The sequence below is a fragment of the Microtus oregoni genome, unplaced genomic scaffold (genome assembly GCF_018167655.1).
Source record: "Microtus oregoni isolate MIOR12 unplaced genomic scaffold, Mior012 000002F_ref0000024, whole genome shotgun sequence".
Classification (NCBI taxonomy): domain Eukaryota; kingdom Metazoa; phylum Chordata; class Mammalia; order Rodentia; family Cricetidae; genus Microtus; species Microtus oregoni.
The window spans coordinates 10,181,371-10,201,377 of NW_024543061.1; the positions used below are offsets into that span (position 1 = coordinate 10,181,371).

Here is a 20,007-nt window from a genome sequence, read left to right on the forward strand (position 1 = left end):
GGCGTTTCTAATTGACAGAACTTGTACTCCAGGAATAGAGAAGTAGATCTCTTCCTACCTCAAACAAATTCTAAGGATTCAACTAAGTTCCAGTTTTCTTTATGAAGAAACTTGGGATTCTACTGAGGGAATGGTTTTCCTACAGAATGTTTTGGTCTAAGGTGTAAGCATGACTTGTTTTGTTCTATCAACATAATTTTTAACTGTGCATGTAGCTCATAAATTTCAGTTAATACTAGTTCATTTCCTTGTACTATGTTAAAGAAGTCTTTTGTCTTACTCCTACATTTTGGGGTCAAGGATATTTTAAGCAGTTGGAAATTAAATGCAGGTGAATTTTCAGTACTCACTGGAATTCCCTTCCAATACTACCTTATGTGTTTCTCCATTTTATTCTTTTCATTTGTGTCTTCATATTCTTATTATCTACTATAGTTCTATTACTGACACCTTTACCCTTAAGAGAGGTTTGTTTTTTGTTTTTTTTTTTTCTCGACGCTGGTCCCAGACAGCTAATCACAGTCACCTTCAAGAGATAAATGAAAATACACTGGAAAGAAAGTATATGAATGCAATCATTATGGTATAGCCTTTGCATGTATATCTTTAATATCATGAGGTAAAATCATACTACAGATAAACCCTGTAAATGTAGTCAGTGTGCTAAAGTTTTGCACTTTATAAAGGAGTGAAACTTTTTGTGTGCAGTTAATCTGTTTTTATATTCATTTTCATATTACAATAGTCTTTGCCTACCTGAAAAAGATACTGAGGTCTTATTATAAAATACCTGTTTAAATCTTTATCCAACACAAATATAATCAGTTACAGAAGAGTATTAATTCTGTAGAAAAGTTTGACAGTGTCAAAAAAGTTTTCAAATATTATGATATCCATTTTTATATTCTAAGTACTCACATACTCATGGAACAAATGAATATATGAAGACCTATGTGTAGGGCAAAAGGGCCAGACCAAAAAAAAAAAAAAAAACAAAAAAAACACACACACACCCTAAACCTGAAAGCAGAGCCAGTGAAAGACATTTTCACCACCCTAAACTTGGAGCCAATGAGACACACCCTGACTCTTAAACCAGAGCCACATAAACACTTTCAGCCCCTGTATCTAGAGCCAGTGAAAGAAACACCCTGACCCTAAAATCAGACCCAAAATGTGGAAAGGGGCCATTAAAAGAAACACACTTTGTCTCTGAAACTAGATCCAAATAAACACTCTACCCTTGTTCAACTGATCACAAAATCAACTAATCCCTGAGCTCAAAACCAACCAATTGCAGAGTCCCAAATCCAGTAAGTGTCTGCAACTTTTAACACTCAGGGAAAATCTTCTACCAGGAAAATCTCTGCCCATTTATAAGCCCTGTTTCTAATCAATCGGCAGCTTCTCTTTTCTACCCTGGCAGAGGTAGCCGGTCTTCTGAATTAATCCCTTTTAAATAAATCTTTTGAATGAGTTTTCTATTAAGACCTTTCCCCTGAGCAATGATAAACTCCCTAGTTGTTTGGAGTAGAGAAGCAGTGGACAACTGTGCTGGTAAACTCCCTTAAAGCAATGAAGCAGTACCATTTTGTGGGAGACTGCTATATTTTTGCAGCAGTTCCCCCCTTGCTTAAGATAAGAAGTGGCCAGATGGTAGTGGCACATTCCTTTAATCCCAGCACTCAGGAGGCAGAGGCAGGCAGATCTCTGTGAGTTAAAGACCAGCCTGGTCTATAAATGTTTGTTCCAGGACAGGCTCCAAAAAGTACAGAGAAACCCTTTCTCAAAAAAACAAAGGGGAGGGGAAGAACTAAAACCAAACAAACAAAACAAGTGAAACAAAGAAATAACAATTTGGTTTGGGACTGAGATGAAATAGACAACTTTGCTAGGAAACTGGTGGAACAAAACAGAGAAGCAATGGACAATTCTGCTGGGAACCTCCCTTAGGGGAGTTCAGCAGAGCAGCAATGAATATCTCTGCTGGGAAACTCTCTTAACCGACTGAAGTCAGGCCTAGCTGTAAAGGCTCTCTTCATGAGAAGAGAGATTGCTGCATCCTGAGGAGAGAACAAATTCAGATATAGCATGACACTCAGGATACTTTTTCCTATATATCTGTAGGTCTCCAGGATACGTTCTCATCACAGTTGTAGGTATAGCCTGACTTCTGATAGTACAGTAGGTACCTTTTTCTTCAGGGCCCTATGTAACCAGGATATCTTCCCTCCACAACTTCATTTATAGCTGGAATTCCATCATTCAGGGTGTCTTTCTCTTCACAGATGAATATAACCAGAATTTCTTCACTTCACAGGTGTAGGTATAGCCTGAATTCCAACATTCAGTGTACCTTTCTCTTTAGAGAGGTAACAGCCCAGGATACCTTCCTTCCATAGCTTCCTTCCATAGCTTCAGGTGTAGCGTGACTTCCTGACAGTCAGCATACTTTTCTTTTTTTTTTAAATATTTATTTATTTATTTATTATGTATACAATATTCTGTCTGTATGCCTGAAGGCCAGAAGAGGGCGCCAGACCTCTTTACAGATGGTTGTGAGCCACCACGTGGTTGCTGGGAATTGAACTCAGAACCTTTGGAAGAGCAGGCAATGCTCTTAACCACTGAGCCATCTCTCCAGCCCCCAGTCAGCATACTTTTCTACTCAAAGCTGTAGGTAGCCAGCATGCTTTCCCTTCACAGCTGTAGGTAAGGATACTATTTCCTTCACAAACTTCGATATTAAGGATAACTTCCCTCCATAGCTTCAGTTATAGCCTGACTTCCCAAAAATCAGGATACCTTTCTACTCACAGCTGTAGGTATCCTGGATATCTTCTCTTCACAGATTTAGATATAGACTGACTTCAAAAGTCAAGGGACCTTTCCGGATCCAGGATGCCATCCCTCTACATCTTCAGGTATAACCTGATTTTTCAACAGTCAGAGTAACTTTCTTCTCACAGCTTTAAATACCTTCCATTCACAACTGTAGATATAACCTGACTCTACATTATTCCCTCCAGAGCTGTAAAACTTGAAGTATTAATTTAAACAATCAGATAACCCTTTTGGACTTTGGCTTTCAAATATCTCTTCAATTAAATGAAATAACTAATTGAGGTATAAAATTGTGTGGATTTGTTAGTTTCTTTTCTGTTTTTGTGATAAAATGTCTAGGTCAATTTATAAAAGAGTTTCATTTGGCCCTTGGTTTCAGAGGGATACAAAAGAGGCATGGAAAAAGGAGTCAGACATGTCTGCTAAAGCAAGAAGCTAATAATTTGCATTGTTAGTCTGCAGCATTGATATATATATATATTTTTTTTTCATTGAATCCTTTGATAACCATATACAGGGTCTTTCGATCAAGTGATAGCAGGCAGAGGAAGCACTGGGATATCTTAATCATCAGATGCACACGTCATGATACCAGGCCACAGGTCTCCGGAGGCAGCTGGTCCTGGGCAGGAAGCTAAGCTGCAAGTGAGAAAGAGATGGATAGGCATGCCATGCAAAGTGAGGTTGGATATTTGTGGGTTATAGAAGGTAAGTTGGAGAAGGAAAAGAGGAGAGGAGGAGGAGGAGGAGGAGGAGGAGGAGAGAGAGAGAGAGAGAGAAACTGAAACTGGAGAAGGCGAGAAGTGGGGAGAATCAGAAACTGCCTCTTAGAGGGGGAGAGGGAAAAGGAAGAGACTCGGGTTGCAAGAAGGAAGATCTGCCTGCCTCAGCAGACGGGAGGGAGTGGACATGGGCAGATCATTACAGCTTCCCTTCATGTGCCTGTTATGTTAAAAAAATGAAATTTAAGTGTACAAATTTTGTCAGTGAGTATACCAAGTGAATGCCGAATACCAGTGGTGACCACAAGATGGTATCTGATACCCTGTGACCGGAGGTATAGACAGTCCTGAGCTGTCTCGTGGGTGCTGAGCCTTCTGTCTAGCCCCATGAACATGCAGTTGATAGTAATAATGTATGAATGGCTGATGTGAGTTCATCATTTTTGTTCTGTTTTTCAAAAATAAGGTTTCTCTATAGCTTTGGAGCCTGTTCTGGAACCCACTCTCTAGATCAGACTGGCCTCAAACTAAAAAAGAGGTTGGCCTCTCTGCCTCTCAAGTGCTGAGAATAAAGGCATGCACTTCCCCCTTCCACACACACACACACACACACACACACACACACACACACAATTTATCTTTACCTCAAACCTGATAATCCAGAAGAAATATAAGTCTGATAGCATCAGAAACTAACCTAGACTTGGTTCTTAAAGAATATTGCAGGCCCAAACCTCTACAACATGAGGGAAAGGTACAAACAATAATCAGCACAGAAAGTCAAAATAAATGCCTTTAAACGATGGTTGAATATTTATTGAAAACCACAAGAGTGAATTTGTCTCCAGTGGTGTAAAAAGGCAGCAATTGGAGCTCACAAGATCACATGTCAGGTCTAGCCCTCCTTGAGTTTATACCTCCTATAAGGAGAGAAAAAGAACTTGTAGGCATGAAGTCTGACTTGTCTAAATGGGATCATATTATGTTTCCCTAACGTGTGTAACACCCTCAGTTAGGAGCCGTGATTGGTGGCGACTCTAGAGGACAGCCAGGTTGTGTAGGCATCCTGAGACATGAACTGAAGTCTCTAAGGCCAAAGCAATCGGGCATTTACAAAGAGCTATGGGGTTTGTAAGAATTGCTAGAGATGGAGCAGTTTTGGGTGTGAAAGCCCAAGGCTCAAATGCAGGGGTGCAGTACTTGTGATCAGCCTGAGGACAAATTGGCAAAACCTGTACTCTGTATATATTCAGCTATGTGGGTCATCCCTCTTTGGTCTTCCATCCTTTACTCTTTGGTCAACTCATATAGCTGTCAATGATAGTACCCTGCACTCTTCATTTTGCAGTCTCCACTTGGACCTTAAAGCTTCTAAGTTTTCAGACCATCAATCCCTGGTACCAGCCTGCCTGGAAGGAATAAGGATATTCTAAGAGACATTTTTATCTCTCCCTTTGGCTAACTAACAACTAGAGAAGCAGTAATGACCATGAAATTCTAATTTCACTGGGAAATTCATTGTAATAGACGACTAACTACTCCAGATGAGATTATCTGTACTAAGGGAATGTTTTTTTCTTCATCTGACCAACTTGCAGAAGAGACTGGAGCTGAGGTTGGAGGAGGGTTTTAGAGATGGTAAAACTTTCATTAAAGGGCTTAGTTATATTGCTTAGCTGTGCATATCTCTTGCCATATGTATAAACTTGTTTGGACCCCAAGGATGGATGAATTGCCTTTTATCTTTATCACTGTTCTGAATTAGTCACACTGAAAAAAATGCTATGTTTACAATTTTTAGTAATAAGTTGATTTGTTTTCTACTGTTTTCTTCTTATTTTAAAGAATAGTCTCAGTATGAATATCTGTATGGCCTAGAAATCAGTATATTTACTAGTCTCTTCTAGGACATCATAAAGATTTGCACAGCTTGTCTCCAGGGTACCTGAATTATTGGTGGGCACATCACAGAAAACTAACTTGGTTTGTTTTTGTTTATTCAAGAGAAGGTTTATTCGTGTAGCCTTGGCTGTCCTGAATCTGTCTCTGTAAACTAGGTCGACCTTGAGTTTACAGAAATCCACCTTCCTCTACCTCCCACATATTAGGATTAAAGGCATGTACCAATACCATCTAGTGTAACTTGATTCTTTTAATATGGATAATAAGAGTGAATGAGTGGCCTGCGTGGTTAGGGTACACAGGACACAGGCTCTGGTATAAAGTCCAGTATCAGAAGAAGGCTTCCATCAAATGCAGGCCTTCTGTCTTATAATCTACTGTCTTACAACTATGAGAAATGTTTTCCTTTATCTTTGAGTCTATTATAATTCATCAAGGCTGGGCCCTACCTTGTCAGTGAGAAAGGGAAAATAGGTCAGTCAATAAATGTTTTTCACCTTCTCTGGATTTCTTTTGCAAAATTACAAGTGAAGAGGAACCTGTGTAAGAATTGAGCTTACTGGCCAACTTTAAACAGGTGTAGTCCCAGCACAAAAAGTGATGGACAAGAAGGAGCATGAAAGTTTTCCTACTTTGACTGTAGCTCACATTAGAAATAAGTAGTGAGGTGCTGTAGGAATTCCTACCACCAGTAGCTTTTAAGTTACCCACCCACTTGGACATGGCCTCTTTTACTGTTTGTGCCAATGCAAAGTGCATGTCCAGCCACTTTTCCCACTGTGAGATTTGGTTGCTGTTCTTCGTTCCAGCAGAGGATTGTGATTTGTGAGTCTACCCCTTAATAAATAACCCTCTATTATTCTCAGTTCTCGGCTAGTGTGAATTTCTTTAAAGCGCCCTTCTTCATCTGGAGCCCAACGTAGATTCAGTTTTCACACCTACCATTTGGATGGTCTAAAGGCCTAACTGGTCCTGAACTAATTAATTTTAGATGATTATTAAATGTGACTGAACATGTTTTTGTATCCACAGAACAGGGTGTCATGAATCTGGATAAAGAACTGAACTTATAATAAAACCAATTGCAGTAGTTACACTAGTTTGACCAGTACAGAACTGAATAATATAATGTGGCCCAATCAAAAATAGTTATTTTAGAGGTTAAGATGAACATCCTGAGGGAATTTGTGTGACTAGTACTTGGTGTGCCCTTTACAAATTCCTAGCATCTGAAGCCCATGGCCCTATACTAATGTTTCAACTCCTAAAAATATTTTTGGGGTATTATAATCACATCATTTCCCTCATGTCTTTATTGATTCTAAGCCCATCCATACACACTATTGTTTTCTAATTTGTGACCTCTTTTTTTCTTTAACAAAAGTTACTATTTGAATATGACCTATGTTTGGTTTTACCATATCTGATCTACGAAAGAAAGGCTCGATTGCACTTGTCAGTGTTTCATGGATTATACACATAAGGGACTCCATATCTTGTAAGAAGAACTAGAAGTGCTCTGAGAGACTGGAATAGTTTCTGCTAAATAAAATTTGCCAGGTTAGAAAACTGTCTGCCCCTAGGGTGGAAAGGCAGAACTGTGAAAGTCTATAGTGCCTTAGTCATTTGATCTCTGCTCATATCATAGTGGAGCTGCTACTGTTTGGGGGCCAGTTAGGTAATGCTAGATACTGAGGGACCCTGGGCAAATCTAGCAATCAGGAACACCAGTGGGTTTTTTCTACAGTTCTCCATTATGATATGATAAGTCATGCCATAGTGAGTAGGGGCACATTGCCTTTCATGCAAGAGGAGCAGGTTTGCTGAGCTGTCAAATGTGCTTGAGTTGAATGGCCCATGAGACAGACTGGTTCTGTTGGCCAATGTGTTGACCAGGGAAGTGGTCCTTCTCTCCTAAGCATTCCTGAATACACTCCCTAGAGACAGGGAGGCTCTTCAGGCCCAACAATGGGATATGCGATCTTTTTAACATCACTGTCTTGTGTATACACAAAGGCATTCTTTTAATGTACAATGGGAAGATAGAATAAAAAAAGTGAAGGGCAGGTTTAAAGAAATTCTTAAGGTTGCATTCCACATTCAGATAAGATTTACAAATAATTTATAAAACTGTTTGAAAGGAGGTATTGGGAGTTATTTTTAAGAAATATTTGATTTGAATGCTTTTATCTTTCCTCTACCATCAGGCACAATGGTAAGCAAAAGGAATTTCTGTACCTCCAGAAGTTCCTTGGGTGTTCCTGGTGTAGGGCAGGTGGATAGGACAGATTCCACATCTTGTACCATAATTCATATGTCTGGAAACAATTATTCTTCAACATTATTTTGTATGTTGGCATCAGTCAAATTGGATTTCCCAGAAACCACAAGGGGGAATGATAGGATGCATAGCCTCAGTCAATCTTTCTGATCACTTTCATTTCCAGAGAGAGTTCTAGAACAGGGGGCCATGCTGCTTTGAAGCAAGATCAATAGAACCTGGAGGGACAGACATACAGCAGCCCAGGTGTCATTTTGAGTTATTTTTATTTTGTTTTGATTTTTCAAGACAGGGTTTCTCCATAGTTTTTTTTTTTTTTTTTGGTTCCTGTCCTGGAACTAGCTCTTGTAGACCAGGCTGGCCTCGAACTCACAGAGATCCGCCTGCCTCTGCCTCCCGAGTGCTGGGGTTAAAGGCGTGCACCACCACTGCCCGGCTTGAGTTATTTTTAGAGGACTTATAAAGTCTGTCTTTATTTAGTTTCTATACATGTACAATCATAGGTAACATTGGTTGATTTTTGACAAAGAAGCTAAAATTATACAATGGAAAAAAGAAAGCATCTTAAAAAAAAAGGGTGATTGTATAACTGTTGTCAACATGTAGGAGAAGGAAAATGATCCATATGTATTCACATGCACAAAACTCAAGTCCAAAAGATTAAAGATCTCAATATGACTCCAACCACACTGAACCTGATAGAAGACAATGTGGGAAGTAGCCTTCAATGCATGGACATATTCCTAAATATAACCCCAGTAGCATAGATCATGAGAGAAACAATAAATAAGACCTCTTAAAACTGAAAAGCTTCTATAAAGCAAGGGACACAGTCACTAAGACTAAAATGCAACATACTGAATGGGAAAATATCTTTTCTAACCCCACATTAGACAAAGGAGTCACCTCCATAATACATAAAAAACTCAAGAAATTCGACATCAAAATTCTAAATAACCCAGTTAAAAAATGGGCACCGAACTAAACAGAGAATTCTCAACAGATAAATCTCAAATGGCCAAAAGACACTTAAGGAAATGTTCAACATACTAAGCCACTATGGGAAGTGCAAATCTTGCAGTCTGCAGTCATGTTGTTTGTCTGAGCCTTGGTAGAAGTAAGAACTCTTTAGTTGCTTGGCTGCTTTGCTTTTCTGATCTTGAGCTTGAGCCCCAATATTTGTCTTGGTTTTTATTACAAGGCACTGAAGACATTCCATATGGAGCTTGTTTTCTTCTTGGCAAAACTCACCTATTGGGCAAAGAACTGCCTTGGTTCAACTGTTGACAGTAAGCATACTACTATCCAATCTGAACAAGCAGGACTCAAGGAAAAACAGCTGCTGAACTTTTCCAAGACAGGGTAGGACTGTCTTTTGAATTTTTCTTCTTCTGAAATTGGTCTATCGGATATTCTAGACCTATAGCCAAAGTTGGATGTCCCAACATTGCAGACAGATTTTGTGTGACTGTCCAGGTAGCCAGCTACTTCTGTCAGTTCTTGCATTTTTTGGAGGTCACTTACTTGCACTTCCTGCTTACTCAGGTAATGTTGTTTTCCTTCTCAGGTCTTTGATGGGGTTAAAGATTAGATAATTGCAGTTATAACCCTCTAATATCTTAGCTAGGACATATTAGATTATTATATTAGCCTTATCTTGTTCCTGATTTTAGTAAAATCACTTACAAGATTTAAGACTTTCTAGGATAGGGCAGCTATTGGAATGATTTCTGTAATTTGCCAGTAACCAATGGCCTGAACATTTAGCATGTTTCTTGCATGATGTTGTTTCTGTTGGTTGTAGTTTCATTTTTGTTTATAATTTTACACTCTTCTTCTTCTTCTTCTTCTTCTTCTTCTTCACAATACTTGATAGTTGCTCTTATTGTAAATAGTTTTATGTTAGGATTAAAGCCTTCTTATTTAGGAAAAAGGGGGTGAGGAATTATGGCAAGGTTTTTTTTTTTAATAATTTTTTTTATTAAGAAAAGAAGAAAAAAAACATAAACAAAAAACAAGTTTCCACCTCCTCCCAGCCTCCCATTTCCCTCCCCCTCCTCCCACCCTTCTCCCCCTCCTCCCACCCTTCTACCCCTCCCCCCACTCCTCTCCCCCTCCCTCTCCAGTCCACAGAGCAGTCCAGGTTCCCTGCCCTGTGGTAAGTCCTAGGTCCTCCCCCCTCCGTCCAAATCTAGGAAGGTGAACATCCAAACTGGCTAGGCTTCCACAAAGCCAGCACATTAAGTAGGATCAAAACCCCGTGCCATTGTCCTTGGCGTCTCATCAGCCCTCATTGTTCGCCATGTTCAGAGAGTCCGGTTTTATCCCATGCTTTTTCGGTCACAGTCCAGCTGGCCTTGGTGAGCTCCCAGTAGATCAGCTCCACTGTCTCAGTGGGTGGGTGCACGCCTCGTGGTCCCGACTTCTTTGCTCATGTTCTCCCTCCTTCTGCTCCTCATTGGGACCTTGGGAGCTCAGTGCAGTTATGGCAAGGTTTTGATCCATTTAGCCAATGTCTTTTGGGGCAGCAAGCCCTGTGTTGTGGTCTTGCCTGCCTACAAAACAACTTTAAATCTAAGGGTTGTGCACTCTCTCTTACTCTTATGGTCTCTTGGTTTCTCAGAGTGGAGCATGTGTCAGAGAGGTGTTTTGTGACTGGTACTCTTCACCCCTGGACAGAACAGCTGGATGAAGACAATTGGATCAGCAGCAGCATCTGATTGGTTCTGTATCAGTGAATGTTTTTTCATATCCTATACCTAAAAAATTGAGATCCTTAAAAAAAGAAATGCAAACAAATACAACTTTGAGATAATATCTTATGCCTATCAGAATGGGTAGGATCAAAACCACCAAAGATAGCTTATGCTGGAGAGGATGTGGAGTAAGGGAAATACTCATCCATTGCTGGTGGGAATGCAAACTTGTACAACCATTTTGGAAATCCGTATGGTGGTTTCTCAGATAATTGGGGATCAGCCTACTTCAGGATCCAGCAATACCACTCCTGGGCATATACCCAAAAGATGCTCAGTCATACTACAAAGACGTTTGTTGAACAATGCTCATAGCAGCATTATTTGTAATAGTCAGAATCTTTAGAAAACCTAGATGCCACTCAACTGAAAAATGGTTAAAGAAAATGTGGCACATTTACATATTAGAGTACTACTCAGAGGTTAAAAATAATGATAGGGCATGAATCTGGGACCTACAATGGAGTAGGGAGGAACCAAATATCTCTGTGGGATCAGGCATGAGTCTGGGACCTCATAGAGAGTAGGCCTGAGCCAGGACTTCTGTGGGTCTGGGCACACCCAAGCCTTGAACTCGGAGGGAGTAGACCAGAGCCAGAGTCCTTTAAAGGACCAACCCCAAGCCAGGGAAATGTGCTGTAATGGATCCAGACCAGGGATATTTACAGAAACAGGTCTGAGCCAACAACATACCTAGAGCAGGCTTGAGAAAACAAACTCCAAGGGAGTTTAGCAAAGCCCAGGCGCACTGAGTGACCTCCAGGAACAAGCATGATCAAAAGGGTAACTAGAACTGTGGCACCGACTATACTACAAGAAACAACCATCTGGGCCTTGGGTTCGCTAGCACCTAGTACATTAATCAACAGAATCACTGACAACCCCAACCAAACCTATTAGAGGAAAACATGAGTAGAAAAGGCAAGATCACATGTGACACCACAAAGAGCAACATGAAAAAAGTAAAACCTAAAGATCATACAACAGTAAGATTTGAACAACCAAATATAGATGAAGCAGAAGAAAATGACCTAAAAAAAATAACTTTAGGAGAATGTTTGAAACTCTTAAAGAGGAAATGAGAAATTCCCTCAAAGAAATGGAGGAAAAGACAAACAAAAAATTAGAAGACATCAACAAATCCCTTAAAGAAAATCAAGAAAAAGCAATCAAACATATGAAAGGAACTATTCAAGACTTGAAAACTGATATAGGGACAATCAAGAAAACACAAGTTGAGGGAATTATAGAAACAGAAATCATGAGAAAACGATCAGGAACCAAAATGCAAGCATGAACAGCAGAATAAAATAGATGGAAGAGAGAATCTCAAGCACTGAAAATACAATAGAGGAAATAGACTCACTGGTAAAAGAAGACATTAAATCTAACAAAAGCTTAACCCAAAATATCCAGGAAATTTGGGGCACCATGAAAAGGCCAAACCTAAGATTAATAGGTATATAAGATGGAGAGGAAGTTCAACTCAAAAGCACAGAAAATATATTTAACATATTCATAGAAGAAAACTTCCCAACCTAAAGGAAGATATGCCTATGAAAAGACAGAAAGCTTAGAGAACACCAAATACACTGGATCAAAAAAAAGTCCCCTTACCACATAATAATCAAAACACTATACATACAAAGTAAAGAATGAATATTAAGAGCTGAAAAGGAAGAAGGCCAAGTAACAGATAAAGGCAGAACTATCAGAATTACAACTGACTTTTCATTGGAGACAATGAAAGCCATCACGTCATGGTCAAGTTTTATGCAGACATTAAGAGGCAACAGATGCCAGTCCAGACTACTATACCCTGGAAAACTTTTAATTACCATAGGAAGACAAAACAAGATGTTCCATGAAAAAAACAGATTTAACCAATACCTAGCCACAAACCCAGTTCTACATAAAATACTAGAAGAAAAACTCCAACCCAGGGAAGTTGGCTACAAAAACAGACAATTGATGGTCTCATAGCAGAAATTCCAAAGCAGGGGGAAACACACAAATTAACATCACCAACAGCGAACACTAAATTAACAGGAGATAGCAATCACTGGTCATTAATATCCATTAATATAAGTGAACTCAACACACCTATAAAAAGGCACAGGCTAACGGATTGGAAGCAAAAGCAGAATTTATCCTTCTGCATATAAGAAATACACCTTAACCTCAAAGACAGACATCATCTCAGCGTAAAAGTTTGGGAAAAAATATTCCAATCAAATGGACCTAATAAACAAGTGGGTGTTGCTATCCTAATATCTAACAAACTAGGCTTCAAACTAAAATCAATTAAAAGAGAAAAAGAAGGACATTTCACACTAGTCACAGGAAAAATCCATCAACTGGATTTCTCAATACTAAACATCTATGCCCCCAAAACAAGGGCACCCTCATATGTAAAAGAAACACTTCTAAATCTTAAAGAACACATTAAACTCCACAAAATAATAGTTGGAAACTTCAACCCTCTACTCTCACCACTGAGCAGGTCAGTCAGACAAAATATTAACAGAGAAACAAGGAAACTAACAGATGTTATGAGTCAAATAGACTTAAAAAAACATCTATAAAAGATTCCATCCAAAAAGAGAAGAATATACCTTCTTCTCAGCACCTCATGGAACCTTCTCAAAAATTGACCATATATTTGGTAACAAAACCAACTTCAACAATTACCGAAAAATTGGGATAACCTCATGTATCTTATCAGATCACCATGGTTTAAAACTAGAATTCAAAAGCAACACTAATTTCAAAAAAACTCCACAAACACATGAAAATTAAACAATGCTCACCTGAATCATCAATGGGTCAAGGAAGAAATAAAGAAAGAAATTAAAGACTTCCTGAAATTCAATGAAAATGACCACACAACATACCCAGATTTATGGGACACAATGAAAGCAGTGTTAAGAGGGTAGTTCATAGTACTAAATGGCTACATAAGAAGCTGGAAAAATCCCACACTAGTGAATTAACAGAACATTTGAAAACTTTAGAACAAATAGAAGCAAACTCATCCAAGAAAACTAGATGGCAGGAAATAATCAAATTGAGAGCAGAAATCAACAAAATAGAAACAAAGAAAACAATCCAAAGAATCAATGAGACAAAGAGTTGGTTCTTCGAGAAAATCAACAAAATAGACAACCTTTATCCAAACTAACCAAAAGGCAGAGAGCGAATATCCAAATTAACAAATTCAGAATTGAAAAGGTAGACATAACAACAGACACAGAGGAAATACAGAGAATCATCAGGTCATATTTCGAAAACCTGTACTCCACAAAATTGGAAAACTTAAAGGAAATAGACAACGTTCTGGATAAATATCACTTACCAAAATTAAATCAAGACCAGATAAGCAAACTAAACAGACCTATAATGGCTAAAGAAATAGAAACAGTCATCAAAAGTCTCCCAACCACAGAAAGTCCAGGACCAGATAGTTTCATCTCAGCATTCTATAAGACTTTCAAAGAAGAACTAATACCAATGCTCCCCCAAATTATTCTACACAATAGAAAGAGAAGGAACAATGCCAAACTCTTTTTGTGGGGCTACAATTACCCTGATACCCAAACCACAGAAAGACATTACTAAGAAGAAGAATTACAGAGCAATCTTACTCATGAACATTGATGCAAAAATACTCAATAAAATACTGGTAAATCAATCCCAAGAACACATCAGAACCATCATCCACCATGATGAAGTCAGCTTCATCCCCAAATGTTAGGATGTTTTAACATACAAAAATCTGCCAAGGTAATCTACCATATAAACAAACTGAAAAATAAAAGCCACATGATCCTCTCATTAATGCTGAAAAAGCTTTTAATGAAATACAACATCCCTTAGGGAACATACCTAAATATAATAAAGGCAATATACAGCAAGCCAACAGCCAATATCAAACTAAATTGAGAGAAACTTTCAGCGATTCCACTGAAATCAGGAACAAAACAAGGTTTTCCACTCTTTCCATATCTATTCAATATAGGTCTTGAGGTTCTAGCTAGAGTAATAAGTCACCAAAAGGAGATCAAAGGAATACAAATAGGAAAAGAAGATGTCAAACTCTCACTGTTTGCTGATGATATGATAGTTTACAAAAGCGACCCAAAAAATTCTACCAAGAAACTTCTACAATTCATAAACACTTACAGTAATGTAGCAGGATACAAGATTAACAAAAAAAAAAAAGTAGCCCTCCTGTACTCAGATGATAAAAGGTCTAAGAAAGAAATCACAGAAATGTTACCCTTCACAATAGCCACAAATAGCACAAAATATCTCAGTGTAACTTTAACCAAATAGGTGGAAGACTTGTATGACAAGAACTTTAAATCTTTGAAGAAAGAAATTGAAGAAGACAGTAAAAAATGGAAAGATCCCCCATGGTCTTAGGTTGGTAGAATTAACATAGTAAAAATGACAATCGTACCAAAAGTAATCTATAGAGTCAATGCAATGCCCATCAAAATCTCAGCAAAATTCTTCACAAAACTTGAAAGAATGGGTACTGGACTTCATATTAAAAAAGCAAAAAATCCAGGATAGCCAAAACAACTTTGTACAATAAAAGAACTTTTGGAGGCACCACAATCCCTGACCTCAACCTATACTAGAGAGCTACAGTACTGAAAACAGCCTGGTATTATCATAAGGACATGGAGGACCAGTAGAACTGAATAGAGGACCTGGATATAAATCCACACACCTTTGAACATCTGATTTTTGACAAAGAAGCAAAATATATCAAATGGAAAAAAGAAAGCATATTTTAAAAATGGTGATGGCATAACTGGATATCAATATGTAGAAGGATGAAAATAGACCCAAATCTATCACCATGCACAAAACTCAAGTCCAAATGGATAAAAGACTCCAACATAAAGACAGCCACACTGAACCTTATAGAAGAGAAAGTGGGAAGTACACTTGAATGCATTGTCACAGGAGACAACTTGCTAAATATAACCCCAGCAACACAGGCAATTAATAAATGGGAACTCCTGAAACTGAAAAGCTTATATAAAGCAAAGGACATGGCCAACAAGACAAAACAACAGCCTACAGAATGGGAAAAGATCTTCAGTAACCCTACATCAGACAGAGGTCTGATCTCCATAATATACAAAGAATTCAAGAAATTGTTCATCAAAAGAACAAATAATCCAGTTAAAAAAGTAGAACACAGAACTAAACAGAGAACTCTCAACAGAGGAATCTAAAATGGCTGAAAGATTCTTGAGGAAATGTTCAACATCCTTAGTCATCAGAAAAATGCAAATCAAAACAACTCTGAGATTCCATCTTACACCTGTAAGAATGGTCAAGATCATAAACACTGATGACAACTTCTGCTGGAGAGGTTGTAGGGAAAAGGGAACACTTCTGCATTGCTGGTGGGAATGAAAGATGCTGCAGCCCCTTTTGATGTCAGTGTGGTGATTTCTCAGAAAATTGGGAAACAAACTTCCTCAAGACCCAGCAATACCACTTTTGGGTATATATCCAAAGGATGCTCAATTGTGCCACAAGAACATGTGTTCAACGATGTTCATCGCAGCTTTGTTTGTCATAGCCAGTACCTGGAAACAACCTAAATAACCCTCGACCAAAGAATGGATAAGGAAAATGTGGTATATTTACACAATAGAGTACTACACTGCAGGAAAAAAACATGGTATCTTGAATTTTGCAGGCAAATGGATGGAGCTAGAAAACATCAATTTTCGTGAGGTATCCCAGAACCAGAAAGAGAATTATCACATGTACTCAGTCCTAAGTGGTTTTTAAACATGAAGCAAAGAAAACCAGCCCACAAATCACAATCCCTGAGAACTTAGACAACAATGAGGACCCTAAGAGAGATATTCATAGATCTAATCTACATGGGTAGTAGAAAAAGACAAGGTCTCTTCAGTAAATTTGGAGTATGGGGACATTGGGACAGTGTTGAAGGGGAGGAGAGAGGTTGGGAGGGGAGCAGAGAAAAATGTAGAGCTCAACAAAAATCAATAAAAAAAAGAAAAAAATGACATCTTGAATTTTACATGCACATGGATGCAACAAGAAAACACTATCCTGAGTGAGGTAACCCAAACTCAAAATGACAAATGTGGTATGTACCCACTCATATGTGGATACTAGCTATAGACAAAGAATATTGAGCCTATAGTACGAGTCTAAAGAAACTAAATAATAAGTTGAACCCTAAGAAAAACATATATAGATCTACTGAGAATGTCAAAATAGACAAGATAGCCTGATAAGTTGGGAGCATGGGTGTGGGTGGAGAAGGTAAGATGGAAAGGAAAGAATACGGGAGAAGGGGAGAGGTAAAGGGATCTTGAGGAAATGGAATATTTGAGATGGAGGAAGGACAGAGATGAGAGCAAGGAAAGAGATTTCTTGTTTGAGGGAGGCATCATGGGGTTAGCAAGAAACTTGGCAGTAGAGAAATTCCCAGAAATCCACAAGTATGACCCCAGCTAAGACTCTAAGCAATAGAGGAGAGGGGGCCCAAACTGGCTTTGCCCTATAGGCAGACTGAAGAATATCTTAAATATCACCATAGAACCTTCATCCAGCAACAGTCAGAAACAGAGGCAGAGACCCACATCAGTGCACTGGACTGACCTCCCAAAGTCCAGTTGAACAGTGAGAGGAATGAGAGTATGAGCAAATAGGTCAGGACAATGATGGGTACACCCACTGAAACCGTCTGCCTGTGATAATGGGAGGTCACCAGCACCACATGGACTTGGAAGAAACAAGCATAGAACCAAACTAGTTACTCTGAATGCGGTTGACAGTTGCTTGGCTGTGGCAGACTAGGGTACCACTGGCAGTGACACCAGGATTTATGCCTACTGCTTGTACTGGGTTTTTGGGAACTTATTCTCTTTGGATGGATACCTTACTCAGCCTAGATATAGTAGGGTGGGCCTTGGACCTTCCGCAAAGTAATGTGCCTTACCGTCTCTGAGGAGGGGATGTGGGTATGTTGGGGGTTATGTGAAAGTAATGGGAAGAGGGGAGGGATTGGGAACTTGGATTCATATGTATAATGATAAAATATAGCTATTTTTCTTTAAAAAACAATGGGAGAATTCTTTTATGAAATCAGAAATAAAGAAGATATAGAAAGATTCCCCAAGATTCATCATGGGCTCTCTATAACTTTAAAGATAAAGGAGCATAATTCAAATTGAATATAGGCTAAAGTAAAACTTCTGATCAAGCTTAAACATGAATTTTCTGTCTCAGGTGCTATCATTTTTTAATAAATAAAACGAAACTTATTTGAAAAATATGCTCAGATAATAATATGACATGAGCTAAACAGTAACAGAGCATGGTGCATATTGAGAATTATAGTTAGGCAGATAAGTTGATCTTCATGAACTCCAGTCCAGGCTTCTCTTAAACCCAACATGGCATAGACTCCTGATCAAATAATAGTTGCTACAAAATTGGTATCTAGTTTTTCATCCATTTTCATGGGAGATTTTTTTTCTATTCTCCTGGTGATGTCATAGGAGTTTGATTATGTCAGAAATGTCACCAACACCTGGTTTCCAGGCCACATAGTTAGATGCTGCTATTCTAAGTGTTTTATGGGCATGGTCATCTGATTGGATTGGAATGCGTTAGTGAGCTTTATGTTGAGTAGTTTCTAGAAAAACAGGAAGCAGATAAGGTTTCTAGAAGCTCTCTGAGAACATTGTAAACAGTTATCCTCAAAATACATTTATGATGGGAGAAATATGCCTTAAACTACTCTGCATAGCATGTCTCCCTTAGATGATCAAATTAAGCTGGTCTTCAAACAAACACGTGGGTAATCTCTACGTTACTGGACTGTACCACAAGGAAGGAAAAGAAAAATGGAAATTTCCTTCCTTATCAGTGTAATGTTTACAAATATGTAGATATTTTCCTGGATTAACCAGGTTTGTGCTACTAAAAGGACAACAGGATCTTATAAGCCATGAACAGCCTAGTCTCTATCTTCCTATTTGCATACTTCATCCCCAGAAACCACAGATGGCTCACAGTTGTTTTGAAGAGAAGTACTTATGAGACGAGCAGCAATTAGCCAGAGACTGAGATTAGACAGCAAAATGGATCGTCATGTATTGACATTCAGCTTTCTGCTAATTAGTGTCACAGGTAAGAAGGAGGAGCACATTTAAGATCAGAATCCACAATCTGAGGAAATTTGAATATTGAATAAAAAATTTCATTTTCTTTCTTCTGAACATTAGGTTGTATGAAGTTATTTTTATATTTCTATGTTTACTAACATTTCGTTTTTCTTTGTTTTCTCCCGATAACAGTGTCTGAGGGAGAAATTGTTCTCACCCAGTCTCTAGCATCCATGACTGCATCTCAAGAGGAGAAGGTCACCATGACCTGCAGGGCCAGTTCAAGTATAGTCTCCAGTCACTTGCACTGGTATCAGCAGAAATCTGGAGGCTCCCCTACACTCCTAGTTTATGGCACATCCAAACTGACTTCTGGAGTCCAAGCTGGCTTCTGTGGCAGTGGGTCTGGGACCTCTTACTCTCTCGCAATCAGCAACTTTGAAGCTGAAGATGTGGCCACTTATTTCTCTCAACAGAGGCATAGTAGCCCACCCACACAGTGATAGAGTCTTGAACAAAAACTCTTTGCCTACCTGGAGCACAGATACTTCCTCCTAGAGATGAAACACGGCCTTATGTTCTATTGCAGTAATCCATAAAATAAACGGCAATTTACAGACTACTTACTAGGCCATTTGCAGCTTTTGGTAAATTAGTGTCTCCATAATATCCCACTGTACTTCACTGTTGCTCTTGTTTGGCCACCATTTGTTTATTCTCTGTTTTGGTTCTATTTTTGTTTCTATGATTTGTTGATGGGAAGTGTAGCAGGCATTTCCCTTCAGCTGTTTTACAGGAGATCTCATAGCAGTCTTCACACTTGGTTTATTCTAATTACACTGATTGCAGGATCTTATCTGGCAGGTTGTTCTCCTTCAAGATAGTCAGTTCCTAAAAGTAAACTGCCTCTGTTATTCTTCTAAAAATAGTATCTATCCTCTTCTGACTTCTGATTTTCATTAGCAGACCTTCTGTCCCACTTATGGTATCCTGTTGATTTATGCTTGAAATGATTGTTTTTCCAAAAATTGATTTATGACTGACACTTCAGGCAAAAATACGAATTAAAAAAAAATTGGTTCCTTGTTTTTGCTTCTCATGAAGATGCCAATGAATTCTCAGGGCTTTTCCTCCTGTTACCCGTATGTCTCAAAGATCTTTCTTTGAGGAAGATTGGTATTTAAAATACAAGTACTTCATTTGAAATCATTGTATGTAAATATTTGTGTGATAAATAAATTCTGTATTTATAGTAACTTATTCATATTTATTGAATTTCTAACTTAACACACTGTGGTAGTAAAGTTTCTAGCCATGACAATTATCTA

The 20,007-nt window shown here is 38.6% G+C and overlaps 1 gene segment (V, D, J or C); it reads left to right on the forward strand.

Annotated features, from left to right (window-relative positions):
- The first annotated feature begins 18,655 nt into the window (after positions 1–18,655).
- LOC121465249 lies at positions 18,656–19,579 on the forward strand. The segment is given in 2 exon segments: positions 18,656–18,704; positions 18,872–19,579. Coding segments are annotated over 2 exon segments (360 nt in total).
- The last annotated feature ends 428 nt before the right edge of the window (positions 19,580–20,007 follow it).